Genomic DNA, 18,912 nt, shown 5'->3' on the forward strand with positions numbered 1-18,912 from the left:
AGAGAAATGGTTTCTCTTTGAGTGTAGGGGGAAGTAGGGAGATTTCAAAAGGGCAGAAGCCTTCTTAAGGTCCTGCTGGCATCTTGAAGACAGTAAACTCTATGCAACAAACAAACAAAAGAACAAAATAGAATGTGTGAAAGATGCCTATTGAGCTCTCTGTCGGCAGTGGGAATTCAGAGGCTGCACCAAATCCCTTTGTGGGACTGTGCTTCATTTCCCTGAACTACCTTTGTGCCTTGAGAGTAGCAGCTGTCATTTAAGATGCAGCATTCAGGTTTACATTTAAGCAGCACCTCTAAATCAAGACTTTTTTTTCAAGCTTCATTCAGAAATTACTTCAACCATCATTGAAATGAAAAAGGATGGTTCGTATTTCCCACAAGAACTGTGCTCTCTTTGAAAAAATAGTTTATACATTCACTCTGTTGGTGTCTAGAGGCTATTTTATCCAAAGGCTGAATTCTGTTGGTTTGGAGAATGCTAGTTCCAACATAATGGTCTGGTATGTGGGAGTATAGAGGTGACCCAAGGCTGTATTTGCTCATGACCACAACATTTGCTGCAGTAGGAACATCCCAGGCAGTGGGAACTCTCTGATTCTGCAGATGGGTGAAGGTGGCAGAGGTGGCTGAAGGTCAGTAGTGACTTGAGCAGGTTGCTGTGTGGGGCAGCCTGTCTTGCTGTGTACTCTTGCCCATGTTCTGCTGGGCCAAGTCCATTCCAAGCCCTGATTGTCCACAGGCTGCTCAGGAGGGCGAGTGCCAGAAGGTGGGTTTGAGGAGCATGGGCTCACCTGGCTGCATTCGGGGAGCACACAGCAGCTGAAGGCTCAGTAGCAGTGCGTGCAACTGAAGGGGATCATAAACAGCTTTGTAGGGCTTCTAAAGTTATGGTTTAGTGAAGTTGTGATGGTGAGATATAAAAAAAGCCATTTTGTTGCTGCAGAAGCAATAAAATGATGCTGCAGTGTTGTCAGAAATCTGGATCTGACTGATTGTGAAAGAAAATTAAAACAGGTGAGGTTTTAATATTCACCCTGAGCCAAAATGCTGCATCTTAAGAGGATTAGAAGTTTTGTTCATTGCCAACAGCATATTCATCTGTCAGTTGGAAGAAGAAAATGTGAATGTGATTAAGATCATATTTTCTATGAGGTCAGTGGTGCCTTAAATCAAGGAAATTCAGAAACTCTCAGTTGTTTCACAACAAAGGTAAATAACCAATTTAAACAGTTGTCTGATTATTTTCAAGAAACAATAAAAAGTACAGTAATTTTAAAAAATATATAAACCATTAATTGGTTCTGAAGTATTATCTGTCCCATTTACCATGCAATACGCCAAAGTACATTATGGAAAAGTCCTTGGTTTGGAAAATCAAAGGTTCTTATAATCCTTGTTTATCTTCAGAAACTTCAGAACTTCCTGACACAATCTGTTTCATTGGGCTTGATGACACGGAAATATTTAGTCATGCCATCACTGCATGAGTTTTTTTCCTTAGACTGTAGTTGAAATGATTACTTCCATACTATTACATCTGCAAAACTCTCCTGTTACTATTGCAATTTATTTTCTTTTTAAAGATGCTGAAAGGGGGAAGCAAAGACAGTTCCTATGGCTTACAGCTAGTATTTCTTAATGTATTAAAATCTATTTATTATGCACTCTTAAAATTAGTTCAATATAAGCATTATTTCAGTCTTAATTTGGCAAAAGTCGAGAATTGTTGGCTAAAGTTTTCACTATAGAATGTTCTTCACAGAGATATATATTTTTCCTTCAGTAGCTCTGCATTAGGAGAAGGCACAATGTTGTGCTTTTAGATCAAGGCTTCCTGCTCCTTTATTATAAATAATATATTATTATATATCATAATATATAGAGTACATATTATCAATATTTTTATTAGTGTTATTGTTGTTACTGTTATTATAACCTGGCTGACTTAATTATATGTTCTTTTGCCTCAAATGCAGTGATGGACAGAATACTTTTCTGTTGTGAATAGTCTTGGACAAATTATAGAAGCCTAAAAAATACTCAGCTCTTAAGGCTGAATTTCAGTTTGAGGTTAATTCCAAAGATGTGCAGAAAACTTGATATTCAGATTTTAGGAAAAATGAAGACAAAAAGAATGCAGTTATATATCCATCTGCTTTAAGTACCGTTATTGAAATAAATTATGCACATTCTTTTATCCTTTTTTTCATCCAAGGACACAACAATGTGCATAATTTATTACAATAAGGGATCTCTGATTGAGACAGAAGAGTATTTTGACAGAGAGATTGTAAGGAATGGTGAATTCTGGGCCAGGAGGGGCTGCAGTCTTTGAGATGGACTTGGATGCACAGATTGAATTCCCAGTGGGGCCCAGTGGTAGAACAAGAGGCAATAGGCAAATGCTCAAACACAAGAAATTTTGTCCGAACATGAGACAGCATTTCTTTGCTCTGAGGGTGTTCAGACCCCAGAGCCGGTTGCCCAGAGAGGCTGTGCAGTCTTCATTCTTGGACACATTCAAAACCCAAGTGGATGTGACCATGCATACCCCACCCCAGCTAGTCCTGATGGGACAGGGACTTGAAGCCTTCTGCTGCAGTTTGGTGTTACTCTGTACGGGTTGAAGCTTTCTGAAAGTGTGGCACACTGTGTATTGTGGCTGTCTCCACTGTGGTGTATGCTGTGATAGCCAGGTAGGTAGAACAAGTAGCCACCTTGCTATACCCGTTTCATCCAACTTGGGTTTTAGCTTGAATAAAGTTCTCGGAATGTGCTTTGTTTGAACCATCCTCAAAGGGTTGCTTCACCATGACTTTTTGCAAGGGGGCTGTCCACAGTATCTGTTACCTGGCCCTGTAGGCTTTTGCTTGATCTGGTTTTGCCTTGTGTTTATTGCTGAAAGCATAGTAGTCTTTGTCTGTTATAAACTAGTGAAGTGCTCTGGCTTAAATTTTAATAGCAATAAAACCCAAGAAAAATTAAAAATATTTTAGAGAAAAGAGTGCTTTAGCTGCAGCTTGCTAGCCAAAAATTACCCCTTTAGAAAGCTCCTGCCCTGGAGACATCTGGCTCTGCAACAGTACACCTAATTCTGGTGCACTCTGCAGCAGTTAGCTGTGGCTGGCTATTGCAGTAAGGTGTTCAGTCCCTTTCTGGCTTCCACAGTGAAAATGCAGCATTGTGTCTGCCCACTGCCTGAGCCAGGGTGGGCCCCTGCCAAAAGACACGTAAGGGGCGTTTCAGCAAGGAGGTTTTTAAAATATTTAATGTTGCATCACAAGAAAATAAAAGGTTTTGGTATTTCTTTGGGTGATGAGGTTATCTTACTAACCGTGATTAAATTGTTGTTAGTTCAAGATTGCAAGTAACAATGAAAAGTCCGCAAAGGATTCATTTCCTGGTGAAATACAAATTCACAGTGTGTTGCTTTCTGGTCCATCTGTAGTGCAGGGGTAAAGTAGAACCAAGTGAACAATTCTTTTTCATAAGCTATATTGTATGAAAGTAATTGCTCTGATAAGCAGTTATTTCATAGAAAAAAACACAGTGTTTCAGAAGAGTCTTAATTCTCTCTGCACAGACATGAGGAAGATAGTTGGAATAAGGGACATGACAAACACATGATTAAAACACAGTAATAGAAAAGACCACTGAGGTCTTTTTCCTGGAACCTGACTCTGCATGCCAGGGGAGTCTGTGTGTGTCTGGCTGGACACTTGATAATACACAGCCTTTCCTTATGCAAGTAACTAACCCTTTGCTTTTCCCTATCTGTAGTGTGTTGTATCAATTTCAAGCAAAGCCATCATTAGCAACAAAAGTAATTAGGCCTGTAAGTCTTGTTTGTACCAGTTATAAAGAGATGTGAAGGTTAAGGTCAGAGAAGGTACCATACTGAACTGCATTCATCCAGTGTACAGTTTCCAGTGATGTTTGGTATGAAGTAAATACACAATAATCTGTGTTTTATTTTGGAATACATTTTCTTGAAAATTTTTGTTAAAGATTTTCACAAGGCGTGTGTCTCATGCTGTTTGACTGAAGTTTAAGGGACCCACAAGCCTCTGCCCTTGGGGTGCCCACAGGGGCAGCCTTAACCCACTGAATACAGGAGGCAAGTCTGTCCTTGTGCTTGAGGCTGTGCTTTGGCCAATCACCAAACCATCTTCTGTGAAGGATAAGTGGTATCAAACAGTACTTGCTATAGTGTAAACAGAGCCAGAAGCTCAAGTGGATAGATATCACTGACAGCAAACAGCACTAAGCAGAGCTGGTGGACATCTAAAGGCTGACAGGTTTCAGGAGGCATCAAGGACTGATGTTTGGAAGCAATCTCACTCCCCTGCAGACTGAGCAGAGCCACATGCTCCTGCTTTGCTGCAAGGTGAAGCTCTTCAGCCTGGTCTGATAACTGGTTAGGTGGTATTAAGTAAACAAATCAGGTATGTAGGAAGGGCCACAAACACTTCTACTTGAAGGAAGGACTGTGTGTCCATGCTTAAATTTGTTAGGAGGTAGCATGTCTCAGATGGCAGGGAAGACTTACTCTGGTGAAGTGATGCCTGCTGATTTTATCAACTTCTGGTATCTGCAAACTGTGCTCAGCATGACCTTCCTGCCTGGGCTGATGAAGTTGATAAACTCAGTGTGCTGCCCTGTACTGGACACAAGCCCTTGAACCTTCCATGGTATTGAAGGAAGTGTCACAGTGCTTTGAAGTATCAGGTGATCTCTGCAGCTGCAGGGGGCAAAAGGGTGTCTCTCTCAGCTGAACAGCTGCTCTTTAGATGACCTGACCATTCTGGGACCTGTTCAGGGGGAACACCTGTTGAAGAGGCCACAGTTCAAAAAAAGTAGGTTTGGAGTGCAGGGGTCTACATTTTCTTCCTTGAATTATGGGGCCCCTGCCATTAGCATAGCCATCTCCTTTTCCAGTAGTTCCCCTAAGACTCCCAGATGCACAGGAGGCACTTCTGTGTACATGTCTGCCCCTGAGCTGCTCAAACCTTATTCTGTGTGTGCTCTCTCTGTAGTCAATGGAGAGAAATGGGCACTGCTGAAGTTGACAACTGCTGAACTGAGAACAAAACTAATTTAGAAAATCAGTGCTCTCTAATGATGCTGACCAGGACTTTTTTGGGATGAATGTTGTGGAGACTGAAGCTGTAACCTCCATGTCTCCTCTGTCCCATTATGCTGTGAAATACAGCAGCTCTGAGGGTTCCACCACTCCAGGGGAGAGGCCATAAAGGGTGACACCAGCGCCTAGCAGTGTGCTCTTCTCAGAGGGAGGCCCACTATTAGTACCAGAGTTTTGAGACACTTGAATATTATAATGTCTGATCATGTAGTTGTCATTAAATTGCCAGTGCCACTTACCATCTGACCTGTCCTGAGTCATGATTCTCTGTGGTGTTCATTCACTGACCATCTCCAGGCAGAAGGAGTAAGCTGTGGTTGCTGATGCCTTGCTGTGCTTTGGAGCACTGTGATGTGCTGTGAGAGGAACCCTGTGAACCAGTTAGTGCTGTGAGCTCCTAGTAAAAGGTCTGCTCTGTGTCCTGAGATGAGTTTCCATGTGGAGTTAGACTCAGGAGTCTGTGCATTTTTCCCTTGTGCCTGGTGCCAGGTGAGGAGGCTGCTGGTATACTTCATTGTAATGAGGAGGGCAGATGCCACCACCCTTTTCAATCTCCACTGTTTTCCTCTAATTGTCTACATGAGGTTTCTATTACCATGACTAAAAGCCTCACATTTTCTCTAGTGCTTTGTTCAGGAGAGCTTTTCCAGGGTGTCTGTCAAGTTTAAGAGCCGCCTTCTCCTAAAAGCCCGTGATACAGTGCTTAAGTGCATTGCTGGGGCTTCCTCTTCACCATGCATTTGTTCCTCAGGCTAGCACTTATCCACATAAGCCTTTTGCAGAATGTTGCTTTTCCAGGAGGGGCTTTATTCTTCTGGTGTTGAGTGTTCAGCACATGAGGGTGCTGTGCCCAGGCTTTGTGGCTGGATCCTGATGGATGGATGGACGTCAGTGCTACTGCAACCTAACACCGATCCCAGTGCAGGATCAGGAGGGCCTCCCGCTTTGGTTGTTTCTCTGACTCACAGAAGCAATTCTTGGTCAAGAAAAATGATGATAATCAAACCATCCAAGCACTTACTAGCTGTGTGGTTAGTCTTTTTTTATTCTGAGAAAAGAATTTTAGATCTCCAGTCTGGGGCTGGCGGTGATGGGAAGTAGAGTGGAACCCCTGGAGTCAGGAGCTGGGACGCCACCAAAATGCTGCATCTTAGGAAAAGTGAAATCCTTAAATGTGCAGTGCTACTAGTCAAACTGCTTCCAGTGGACTCAGTTTCCCCACTGACTCTGCAATTATGTTATATTTGTGGCTTCAGTATCAGCTTATTCACAGTAATGCACAGGAGTATCCATATGGGAAAATAGAAATAAAACTCACAGTTGATTTTTTCCCATGGCTGTATTATGGATTCCTTTATATCTGCTAGGGAGTATGCTTAACACAGCACTCACCCATCCAGCAGGGATGTGATTACCTGGTCTTGTGAATATTCTTTTCTAGGCTGAGAAGTCCTTCATTTTTCCTGTATTTATGATGAAATCATGGCTATTTGTAATGCCAGATTGAATGTTCATACTATGGCTGAGAAGTAATCTGAATTTGATCTTCCTCTCTCAACAGTCAAACTTTCTGCTAATCATGAAGATTTGGCATTAGATCAGACACTATTAATGCAGATTTTAATGCAATGTTGGCAATACTTGCTGCTCCTCTAAGTCTCTCTGACTCATTTTTATACTTACAAATTGGATATTTGTGTTTATGTGGGGCACACATGTCCTCTCTGATTCCAGTTTCCAAGTGATTTATTATGCATTGGCCTTAATCCTAGTTTTTGATCCCTCAGAGTCACATAAAAATCATGACAGTCTGTTTATAATCCTTTGTTGTAATTTGTTGTCCACCTCTGTTCGCTCTGACATTAGAAACTTTCATATCTACCTCATGTGCAGGCCTGTGGTATAGATCCTTGGAAATGACCTGAAATAAGGATACAAAAAAGAAAAAAAAAAAAGAAAAAAAAACCCAACCAACCAAAAACAAACAAACAAACAAAAACCCAAAACAAACAAACAAACAAACAAACAAAAACCCAAAGAAACCCACAAACAAAACAAAAAAAAAATCCAAAATATTTCCCTCAGTGTAGAAAAGAAACACCTTTATTGTCTTCCAATATTTTCTTCTTTTAGAAAGCTATTGCTGGTTATTTAAATTAATTTAACAAATAACACTGAAGATTTATTTGCTTCCTTGATTTCTAAGTTCTCTTTGGATCATACTGAAAGGTTGTGTGTTCTGCTGGAACATTTTTCAGATATGGTAGTAGCCCCATTTCATCACACAGTTGCATGCATTTGGAACAAAAAACTGCTCTCAGGATTTAACAAGACATAACACATGCTCTGATGAGCCATGGGGTTTGATAATATTGAAAAAATAACATATTTCATTTGGGTTTGATATCTCATTTGCACACTGGGAGTAGATATTTGTGGGTAAACAGTTCTGCATTTAAAAGGAAACCAACTAAACTGAAAACCAAACCGAAACAAAAAAGAGGTGAATCACCATTGTAATCTTTTGACAATATTATACAAAAGGTGAGCTGTACTCTGCCACTTACAAAATTATTTTTGCCTTTTTTACCAGTCCCACACTGAATGATGCAAGGGAACTTGTTGAAGTTTGACGATTCATTCCGTATCCTCTGCTGTAGGGAGTGGGAACACCATTCTGTTGTGTTACTGCCTGATACTGCTGCCAGATGTGCAAAGAAATCTAGCTAGACACCTGCCCATGACCCACAATCTCAGTTGTACTCTAGAATTAGGTGCTTAAGCTGGGTTGATATATTTTCTTTTTTTCTTTCTTACATGCACGTATGTATACATGAATATTCTTATATTCTTTACATACACTTTTCTGGGTGTAATACTCTACCGTTTCATAACTGCTGGAACTTCATAACTTAAGTCCATTAGATGTGCTTCAGATGGCTGGGTGGCCTGGGAGAGACAAAACACAAAGAACCTCCTCTTTTAATGGCTGAGCATCTGCTGGGAGCTGCCTCTTCCTCCCCCTGGTGACTGGCTTGCAGTAATCATGTGCAGAGCTGTGGTGAAGCTAAGATCTTCATAAAAGAGATGTTGGAAGGCATTACAGTAATGTAATAATTGATTATTATGGTTAATTGTATTTATTTTTTGAAAAGAAATCTGTCTTTTGAACTTTATCTCTCAGGTAAAGACCAATGCAGACATAAAAATATTTTTTGGTGGCAAAAGTACTTTATCTTCAGTCTGTCTTGTTATTTGTGTGAGTATGCATGTATGTTTACTCAAAAAGCTTAATTTTTTTTAGGCATTAATTGCCTAAAAATTGTGAAGAGAAAGAATTTTTACATGAAATGGCGCTGCATAAATGCAATATGGACTACACAGAAATATTTTAAAAATCAGCACAAGAACAAATAATAAAAACAGGAAAATATCCCTACAGTCTGCGAATCAATCTGGTATAAAATCCTTTGTCTGTGTTGAACAGGACAAGATGTGAACTTCTTTTCTGCCAGCAGTCTCCTTCCTTTCTGTGCCAACATAACAAAGGAACGGTATGCTGTACAGAGAGAACGCGGGTGGAAAACATCAAACAAAATGTGATAAGACCAGGCTATGAGGAGAACACTGAGCCCTTCAGACAGCTCAGATGTTCAGAGATATTTTCCCCTGTTTGGCTAGCCAGTCCCTTTGTCTCCCTGTCTCAGCTGTGTGCTGTGGTCCTGTGTCAGCCTTCCTTACTCCCTGAGCTGCTCCTGGTTGTCCAGCACAGCTCTGTGTGGAAGCTTGCTGGCATTTGCACAAACGTAGCCCTTGAGACATTTCATTCCAGTGGAACATACCTTTCTTGGCTTGACTTGGCTCTGAATGCTCTGTAGAGCCCCCTGGACCTGTGCCCTGCTGCCAGCTTTCCTGCTGGGAAGGGCTTGTCAGGGCTGTCCTCTTCCCAGCTGGCCATGGTCCCTCCCTCTGTTGCCACAGCTCCAAAGTTGCCATTTCTGGGACACTGGCTTCATTTAGTGATGGAGGTATTGGAAGCACCTCTCCAGTGGGGACTTGATGGAGCAGCATCAGTGCAGAGTGTTCCTTTTGATCACTTGGGGGGTTGTTTGTACCTTAAATACAGGCCCCTGTGAGATAAGATGCTGAAGTTGTTGCACCACACGGGATTACATTGATGTAATCATGATGTCAACTTTTTCACCAAAGATGCTTATTAAAGATAATTAGGGTCAGCAAAGTTGAGCAGAGCATAAAGCCAAAGAACTGCAGTTCTGTAATATGTGCTGCCGCTTGATTTCATTTTTTTCTGGAGCATAAAAAACCACCTTGCAGTATTTTGTGGGTGCCGTGTAAATGAATAATCAGTGTGGCTGCTGCTGCCAGAACTGACAATACCTACACAAGCTAGAGACTGTCACAGTGTGTGGGTTGCTGGGGGTCTCACTGCATTTTTAGGAGGGGGCTAACTAACATTACTGCAAGCAAAATAAATTCCTTTTGGAGGTTGCTGAATGCTGTGGAATCATTGCAGAGTCACTCTGAGGTTTCCAATAACACATTCAATGGATTAAGTTTTTCAGTGTCTTAAAAAAATAATCAGTTTTCAGGCATTCAAAAACTTACAGAACAGGGGACTTGGTTAAGGAAAGGCAAGTTTAACTAATACAATAAAAATTCTTGCCTACCTTTGAGGCTTATTGAGAGTATCCTGTGCTTCATCTCTAGAGACTTGAAGGTGTGGGACCTGTTCCCTTGCTCTGGGGAGAATACAGGTGAGAATTCCCTTGTCAAGGTGAGCTGCTCAGGGCAGTAGGACAGGAGAACCTCACAGGAGGGATGGACTTATTTCCTGCTTCCAGAGTTTCTTCTGTGAAAAAGGAGGTTAAATGCAAAATGAAATGTTTTTCTGGTGACAAGAGAGAATAAAGATTTATGCTTTAATGGATCAGCATAAGGCACATGTACAAAGCTGCCTCTGTTGGTAGCTCAGATTTCCTGCTTGCACTGCTTTTATAGAAAGAAATTACTCTAAAGCAGAAATTTACATCTGTATAAAAAATTATGTTTCATTATCCAGCTTCATTATTAAAACTCAAACTGTGCTTTAGGGGTTAGACATATGTGTCCTTACAAAACAAAGTATTATATGAGTATTATTTTTCTGCAGTGATAAAGTAAGGAATAAAGATATCTGCTCCAGGAATGGCAGTAATTGAGAAGCACATTCCTTTCTCTGGAAAATGTCAATGTACAGGAGACAGCTTTGCATAGCATATATTGTTACTGATCTAAATGTTTCATGCTAGTTTGTGGTGGAATGTATGAAAGTACATTATAAATTAATCTAATACTTGAACAATGTCTTGTGTACATTGTAAGCAAATCACAGCAATGCTGGCTGCAGATTTCCTTTGACATTTTATGTACACCAATTACATTATCTCTGCTGCTACATAAGAGAGAAAAACCATTTGTTGGCTCTTCTTTGCAGTATAAACCAATAGCAATATTCAGCATTGGAAACAAATCCATAATTCTGCTAGCAAATGGAAAGGTTATGGTCTTAAAAGTGCAGTAGGTCAGAAACAAATTTTAACACTTTCTCAAAGTCATTTGACAAGATGTTTTAGGTAAATGTGAAAGAATTTCAGAGAAAATCCTTCAGTAGCCTGTAGTAGGTCACCTTTCCCACCAGGAAACTTACTACCTGCCAAGGCAAAAACTAATGAAATAGATTATTATGAAATCCTTCCAGAGATACTGCATGGGTTGTTTGGGCTTTTCAACTACCTATATGCGTCAGTGTAATGAGAACTTGGCAGAGGGCCTGGGCTCTGTGACACCTTCAAGGATGTCGTTGGAAAAGCCCTGAGGTTTTGTCTTTTCCTTGGAAACAATGCTGTGTGAAGGTCAGATCTGCTTATCAGAGCAGAACTTATTCTTCAGCCATTGCATGAGTGCACTTGGGATTTTGTTGCAGAGACCTATGTTTAAAGATGCTTGGAGGCTTACAGGTACATAATAGACCCATTTCTTTTGTGAACTTGCTTCAGTTGCTGGAAAGTCCAGTTGCTGGAAAATCCTGCCAGAACTTAGTTTGTTTGATGCACTGAAGCTTCTTATCAACCTGTTTGGACTGAAGGAGGTGTTAGCTGTTCCAAATAGTCAAAATAGCTAATTCAATTCTGGGAACAGCAAAGCTACAGTCCTTGTAAGAGAATTTATGCCACTGTCATGGTCAAAGCCAGTTTGGACATGGCTTCTTGGTGCTGGGCATCCATGCACGTGGTTGCAAATAATCATGACAATTGGATAGCTAGGCTGTTAATTCAGGTATTTAAGTACATATTTGAGGACATCTGGTTAATTTAGGACATCTGCGGGTTGATTTGAGTCACTATGATTATGAGCACTGATGTCCTGTCTGCAGATGGAGACTAAAATCTGCCTGCTAGAAAGTGTTGTGAGATGTCTCACCACAGGATATGGCCTCTCTCCTGACTTTCTTCCAGCAATGAAATACAGGTAAATGTTGCCATGAGCTTGGTGGCCCTAACTATTCTTATGGTGTGCCCAGAACACAAAGTGACTGTTCAGTGTGTGGAATGGAAAGCAAGGAAACATCTGAAGAGCATTTGTGCCAACAGATGTTACCAGGAGAGTAGCTTACTGTGCCTTGTGGGTGCCCCCCTCTGCTGTGGGAAGCACAAGATCAGGCTCTGTACAGCCTCTTGCACTCTTCCCTGTCTCACAGCACAGGGCTATTGAGGGTCCATAAGGATGTCTGTGCGCATACAGGCTCTGTGAGCTTGGGACCACGTTCCCCAGGAGCAGCGGGACTGGCCTGGCAGCCAACTGCTGTGGCTCTGAACCCCATGTGTTGCATTCCAGTCTGTCCTTCAGGCTGCAGTGGTCCCAGCCAACACCTCCCTGGTTCCCTAATGATTCCAGCATGCTGAGCTCCTCAGGTGGCAGGTGCTGCCAGCCCCCAGTAGTTCTTGTTTTTGTGGCCTGCTGCTCATGGTGGCTTTGGGTGTTCTGCAAACAGCACAAACCCCCCTGGCATGCAGAGCAGCAGGAGTGTTTGGGAATGGTTAACCCACAAAAACTGAGAAATGGGAGGAGGAGTGGTTGCTTGCCTGTAAGTGCTTCCCTTAATGGGCCTGTATCTGTGTCCTTCCTCCTCATCCACCAGCAGTACTTTCCAGTGTCTGACATCTTGGGAACTGCATGTCCGTGTTCAATGAGACTTGCAGAATCCTTCTTGGTTTTGCCCCCTCTGGACAGCCATTCTGTGGATGGCCCCCAGTGTCTGGTACCTTCCAGCCATCACCTTCCTGCTAGGCTGCTCTCACCAGCACAGGACAGGCGACTCTTTTTGTCTGTGAGAGGACTGAAGGAGCAAGCTTAGGGCTTTGTTTGAACATTTTTCAATTACTAAATGTCAAGAAAAAAATAAGCTTAGTACACTAAAAAAATGCACTTGCAGATGCGCACTAGATCTAGTTGGTTTTGAAGAATAAAGAAAAATTAAGGACGTATTTCTTTGGTTGCTAGGATGCCTTTTTATCATCGAATTCAGTGTGCTTTGGGGTTTTTATTTTTATTTAGATGTGTGACTCATTTATTGTGGTTAGAGCATTGTTACAGTGTATTATGACAATAAATTTAAGTAAAAGAGACAGTTGGCTAACACTTTGATGGGAAAATTAGGTCTGGAGTGTAGACTGGCCCAGGAGTTTATTGCTTCTTTGAGGGAAAAATAATAAAAAGAATTTGTAATAGAAATTTGGGGTTATTCTCTAATGAAAATGCTATAAGTGGCATTTACTAGGATACTTGTCCCTGAAATTTATTCTGTTTGCACAGAGACGCTTTGCATCTTGTGCAGCTGAGAAAAGCAGCGTGAATTCAAGGCAGATATTTTCCTGCTAGCATTACCATCCCGGGCGGGAGCTTTAGCATCACAGAGGGAAATACACGTCTGGCTCTTTGTCCTCTGCTCCTTGTGACAAAGGAGTTGCCATCCGAGTGGTTGCAGTATCTGGTGGCTGATACCCCTTCTGCCCGCCGCTATCACAGAAAGGACAACGGCCTGCCCTTAGCACTCGGATTTAAAACACAGGCTCCTGCTTTTTGCTTCCTCTAGAAGGACCTTCCTTCCCTGCGGTTGCAAGGAAAAGCAGTCTGCGGTGTGGAGCGGAGCGGAGCAGGAGAGAGGAGAATCTGGCAGCTTGGATAGCCTGGACTGCATTGTCTGGCTTCATGACCCCTGCTGTGTAGCAGTCTCATCCCCTCTCTCATACGCTCCCTCTGTCTTCCACTCTTTTTTCTTCTTTCCTTTTTAAAATAGCAGCATCTGAGGCGAGCCATGTTTGGCACTGAATCGTCATGTAAGTAAATGCATCCCATTTACATCCTTTTTCTGTTGAGAACAGGGCTTGTTTTATCCTTGCTGTACCCGCCACGCTGCATTCTCTTTGCCGTAGGTCGTTGGCTAAAGCTGTGGTCCTTGCCTGCTTATGGAGGGATGGGAGATGCTGGAGGGGAAGCATCTACCTCCTAACCATGGGTGCATCCTCGATGCAAGCAGCAAGGCAGTGTAGGGCTGTCAGCACTGCTGAATTCAGGCCACTGGAAGACTGGGGGGGAAAAAGCAGTTTTGCTTGAATGTGGCAGTTGATAAGATCGCATCTGTCAGTGATCAGGAGTTGCAGACACTCTAATGAATGCACTACTCAGATGGTGCATTTGGGGACTGAGAATGCTGCAGTATTAGATGGGCGAGAGCTGGGGGAAAGTGATTTAGCCAGCAGGAAAAGACTGCTATCTCCTGTCTATCTGATTTACTTCATTTTTGTCTCTGGGAGGAAAAAGGCTTCTCTGCAATTTCTCCCCCTCCCCCTTGTGACTGCAGAATCCACAATTAAATTAGGTGGAATTCTAAATATGAGGTGAAAAATGCAAAAGAAAAGGATCATTTATTTTTTTCTTCCTCATCTTTGTGCTGGAAAATCTTAGCTGAGGCAGTCTGCTGTATAATAGCAGTGCAGATGCATGTCATTGAAAGCGAGCCAATTTTGCTTCGATGGGAACAACAATTACCTACCTGGCAAATCTGGCTGCAGAGGAAGGCTGGGGGTTTATGTATAAATAATGTTGCTGGTGACAGTGTGGCTGTGTGGGGACCAGTCTGATCCAGTGATTATTGGATAACCAAAAAACAGAAAACAGTTGGTTCATGCTGTGTTTTGTGCACAAAACAGTACTGGGTGTTGAAAACATGTCTCATTTGGATATGAAGGGATGGCTTTTGTAGAGCATTGTCACATCCAGCCTGGTATAATGTCTCCACACTTCTGGACTGAGACCTGTTCTGTGGCTCATCTCTTCCTAGGAAGTGATAAGAGCATTGGGGTGCCTCATAATTATGCCTTCCTGGCTGTCAAACCCCTTGCTCCCAAAGGGTTAATTGTTCTTGTGACCAGGCTCTGGCAGCTCCCCCCTCCTCTGTCACAACACCCAGTCAAGGTCAGGCAGCATAAAAACAAAATATGCCTTTAGATTTCTTTTGTTTAGGGATGCATTTTTCATGCACAGTTGTAAACATGTCTGCAGCTTTGGGTCAGCAGAGCATGAACAGAGATGCCGAATGTTGTACCTGCATCTGTTTCACCCTGACAGATCTGTGAGCCCCAGCGTCTGTGTCCGTGGGCTCTACTTCTGCAAAATGCACATGAACAGGCTTTGAGATAAAATCTGTGCCCCACCTGCCCTCTAGCAGAAAGCCATAGTATGCACTTGTTCATTTTCGTGGTCCTTTCTTGGTTTACAAGGTGCATTGGCTAAAGTCACAGGGGTTGTGCACCAGCAGCTGTGGCTGCTTTTGTTTCCATGGTTCCCACAATTTAGAAAAGGGCAATGGAAGCTTCCATATCAGCCACTCTCTGTTTCCCAGAAGGGTCTAGAAGCATTTCTTGCTTTTAAAAATGGGATTAAACAGATCATGGCTCGTTGCCATCGATTTGAGCAGAGACTACGGTCAGTCTCTGCCTGAACACTCTGGCCAGATGAAGGGGAAGGCAGTGTGGTGGCCAACTCCCCTGAACTCTGCTCAGGCCTGAACCTGAGCCCAAGGGTTCCTGTTGAAGCTGGACAGGGCTGTCCCTTTGGCTGCTGCTGCCAGGTGCTGGCAGGCAGGAGGAGAGCAGGGTCACTGGTGCTGCCCTGCTCACCTGCCCTGCCCGTGCGGGTCAGTGCTCGCCGAACCAGCCCTGCCCTCGCTGCTGCTGGGGGAACAGTGGCTTTGCTTTCAAAGAAAGAAGCTTGTATCAAAATTACTTCAGTCAAAATGCTGAGAGGTTTTTTTGTCTTCCCTCTCCTCCTGTCTTCTTCATACTTCCAGGCTGTCAAATGATAACAGTGCTACTAATTGTTAATGTTTCTGTCTGGCTAGAGCATCAAATAAGACAAAAAAGAGTCAGTGTTATTTGGACATTGGAAATATGTCAGAAGCCATTGCTGCTGCTGCTGCTGCTGCTGCTGTCCAAAAAGCATGAAATGAGCAGATTACAGTTCTTTTAATCCTGCTGTTTACCCTTAGTATTTAGGATTTCATTACTCTCTGCTTTGATTAAAAAGCCAAGAAAAATGATCAGAAGCAAATACTGGTTCAGAACCTTTAGTCTCACTCAGTATCAAAATATTTTAAATGTCGAACCAACTCTCCTTTGGCAATCCTGTTTTTTTCTTCTTGCTTTTAGCAGCAGTTAGAAGGGCAGTAAAAGATAGTCTGAGAGTCTTTGTAGGAACAGGCATCTGCTTATCACCTCCTGGATGCAGGGAAAGACAAACAGCCGCTGACAACAGCCCATAAAGGGGGATAAGGCAGCAGGCGAGGCACAAACAGCTGCTGGCACTCCCAGTGCATGATGAGCAAGGATAGGGTGTGCAAAGCAAAAACCCAAGAAATGTCTGTGCAAGGGCACTGTGGGAGGGTAGGGTAGTTGCCATGTGGTCATGGCCAGTGTTTTCCATTGGTCATATGTTCTTTCTATAATTCCCAGAGGAAACATATGTGTCAGAGAGACTTCAGATGCACTGCCAGGGAGGTGTGGGGGACTCTGTGCATGAGGGGCAGCTTTTCATCCCATGCCACCACTCCTGCTGACCTGAAAGATTTGTCTGCTTACCATAATAATTTCACATTCTGTAGGAGGTAATCTGGTTTAATAAAAATTGAGAATTAATTCTTTTTTAAAGGTACGATGGTGTTGTAGGGCTGCACCAAAGCAGAGAAGTGGTGGACCTCTGAACAAGGGACAGGGTGGTCCCCACAAGTAGAACAAACAGCCCAGCAGAAATAAGCAGCAAGCATCCGTTGTGTGACTAGGAATACTGGCAGTTGCAGGCCTCCAGCAGAGACAACAGAGGCACAAATTAAACTGAACTGTGAGAACAGCCAGAGTCGGTGAGGCTTACCAGTGCTAGGAGAGGTCAGGGGAATGCAGCTCCATCACATCTGACTGGGTATTGGTGAGGAATGGGACAGGATGCAGTTTAGAGCCTGTGAAACAACTGAAGAGGCTCAGAGAGCCATTTTGTGCTTGTCTGAGAATATGCACCCTGTGTGCTTCAGCTACTCAGAGGAACTCAGTAGGAAGCTGCGAGGAAGGGATTCACACCCATATGCCCATGGAGCTTGCCCCAGTGCTGTTACAAGGGCCCAGATGTGTGCTGTGAAAGGTGATGTTCTCAGTACTGCTGCATCTCTTCATGCCAGGCCCTTGTAGCCTGGCAGCAGTGCTGCACTGTGGGGGTCGTGGGGGGTTGTCTGGGAAATGCTCTTCTAGCCTGGGCTGTTTGGGAGACACTCATGGTCTGGTAGATCAGCAACTGCACTCTGGAAAGCAGGACTCTGAAATAAAGGAGAGCTGACCAAAGGGCCAGAGAAACACAAAACCAAAGGGAAAGTGGAGCTTTCCTCTGCTGCAAGGTTAATGCTAGAAGGCTCTCTGTGGGCAGGCTGAGGGCTGCTGTGGGGAATGAGAAACCTTGCTCACTTAAATGTGCCAGGAAAAGCTTCTGTGCTTGTGCTAGGCTCACTGTACTGTCTTGTGCTCTGTCTGTTCAGGAACTGCTTTTGTTCCTAGGCACTTTTTTCCCCAAAATTTCTTCCAGCCAAGATGGGACAAATGGGAAAGGTTACACCAAGATAAGTGATTTATGGCATTAAAGTAAGTAGTGTTATAAACTTGTGCAAAACAGTGGCAGCCAGCAGTAGAGAAATGGGAGATCTTGGCATCAAATATGGAGGTGAAGGACAATCTGATTGGCATCTGATTGCCATCCTGGTGATGTGCCTGCCTCCTCTGTTCCCAGCACTGGTACTCATCCCAGCTGTTGGAGAACCAATCAAAACCTGACCACTCCTGCAGGTTTTGAGCATGTTGGCTCTGCCAGCTTGTTCACGGTGGTTAGATGGGCATCAGCACAGGAGGGGTGGGACATGACTGTTGAAATTCTTGTGGGAGATAGCAGCCTTGGTGAGACAGGGCTCCGCTGAACCAACAGATGACCAAAATGCTCCTTTTTTGAGCATAAATAGCCCACTGCCATCTTAAAAGGCTGAGAGCAGTAAGTACAGCCACGATTCCACAATGATGTTACACTGGTTTCTTAGGCAACAGTATGCCAAAGAGAGGTTACAGAAAGTACCAGAAGTTGTAAGTGTAAACCAATATATGTAGCTGCTGAGGTTCGTGATGTTCCCTGTAGACTCAGAGCGGGTGAAAATATTGCAGAACCAGGTCAAAGAGAGGCTTAGCTACACCACTGTCAAATGCCAGAATAAACCTGGGTTATGAAAGGGGTTGGGGTTACAGAGCTCCAATAACTTGACAAATTCATCAGTGAAACTCCAAGATACTTGGAGAGAAAATGTAGTCTCACATCCCACGTACAGTAGATTTTGAGGATTGACTGTGTATTAGTATTCTTACTTTCTAAATGAATGTTTTTTTAAAAAATACAAACCTAAGATAAGAGAGGGATCTCTAAACTCCTTTAGGTATAACACCTTGTAAGGTGCCTGAGATGTGGTCTCCAAAAGGCTTGACTGCATGCTCAGGAGGGCAGGGGCTTGAATCTCAGTCCTCCTACTCAGGCAGCACCACTGGCAATTTGAACTCGCTGTGCTGAGCTGCTCACAAGCAGGCAGCTGTTGTGAGGGTTTAAGTGCACCTTGCCCTTTCTTTCTCCAAAAACAAAAAGTGGGCTGAGACATCTCACAGGCTGGATTTGACTCATGAATTTGATAGTCTTTGGTGGTTTGTCTCTTGCAACCCTGGATCACCTTTCCTGTCTCATTGCTTTAGAAATTGCAAGGTTCTGATATAAGTTACAAATACAGTGATGGTCTCCCAGGCAGCTGTGTCCACACAGCTTCTGCAGTGGGGAGGAAATCTGAAGGTACATGAAGGGAACTTTACAGGCTTTTCTTCAGCTTGTCACATTTTTTGGTCCTCACCATTAGCTAAAAGCATGAGCTATAATTAGTGGAGGAGTCTGTAAATGGTCAAAGATGACAAAAGGTATTTCAGATTTAAAACAAAAATCATAGAATAGTTTAGATTTGAAGGGACCAGCACCCTCCTCAAAGCAGGACCAATCTCCTAGTTAGAGCCAGTGATAGATAAAGCTCAATCAGTCTACATATTTGCAGAATGGTGTGAGATCAAAAGAAGCTTCAGCTTTGTCCAG

The 18,912-nt window shown here is 43.1% G+C and overlaps 1 protein-coding gene across 2 annotated transcripts in view; it reads left to right on the top strand.

Moving 5' to 3' along the window:
- The window catches only part of ST7 (suppression of tumorigenicity 7), a 136,441-nt gene that overhangs the window by 26,351 nt on the left and 91,178 nt on the right, over positions 1–18,912 (top strand). Inside the window, exon 1 of one of the 2 annotated variants that reach the window (XM_031056922.1) lies at positions 13,193–13,544. The exons of the other annotated variant lie outside the window; for it this stretch is intronic. Within the exon in view, the coding sequence (XP_030912782.1) occupies positions 13,523–13,544 (22 nt within the window). The 5' untranslated portion in view covers positions 13,193–13,522. Of the gene's footprint in view, positions 1–13,192; positions 13,545–18,912 lie in introns of those variants that run through there. 2 annotated transcript variants of the gene reach the window in all.

The sequence above is a fragment of the Geospiza fortis genome, unplaced genomic scaffold (assembly GCF_000277835.1).
Source record: "Geospiza fortis unplaced genomic scaffold, GeoFor_1.0 scaffold195, whole genome shotgun sequence".
In the NCBI taxonomy this organism is placed as follows: domain Eukaryota; kingdom Metazoa; phylum Chordata; class Aves; order Passeriformes; family Thraupidae; genus Geospiza; species Geospiza fortis.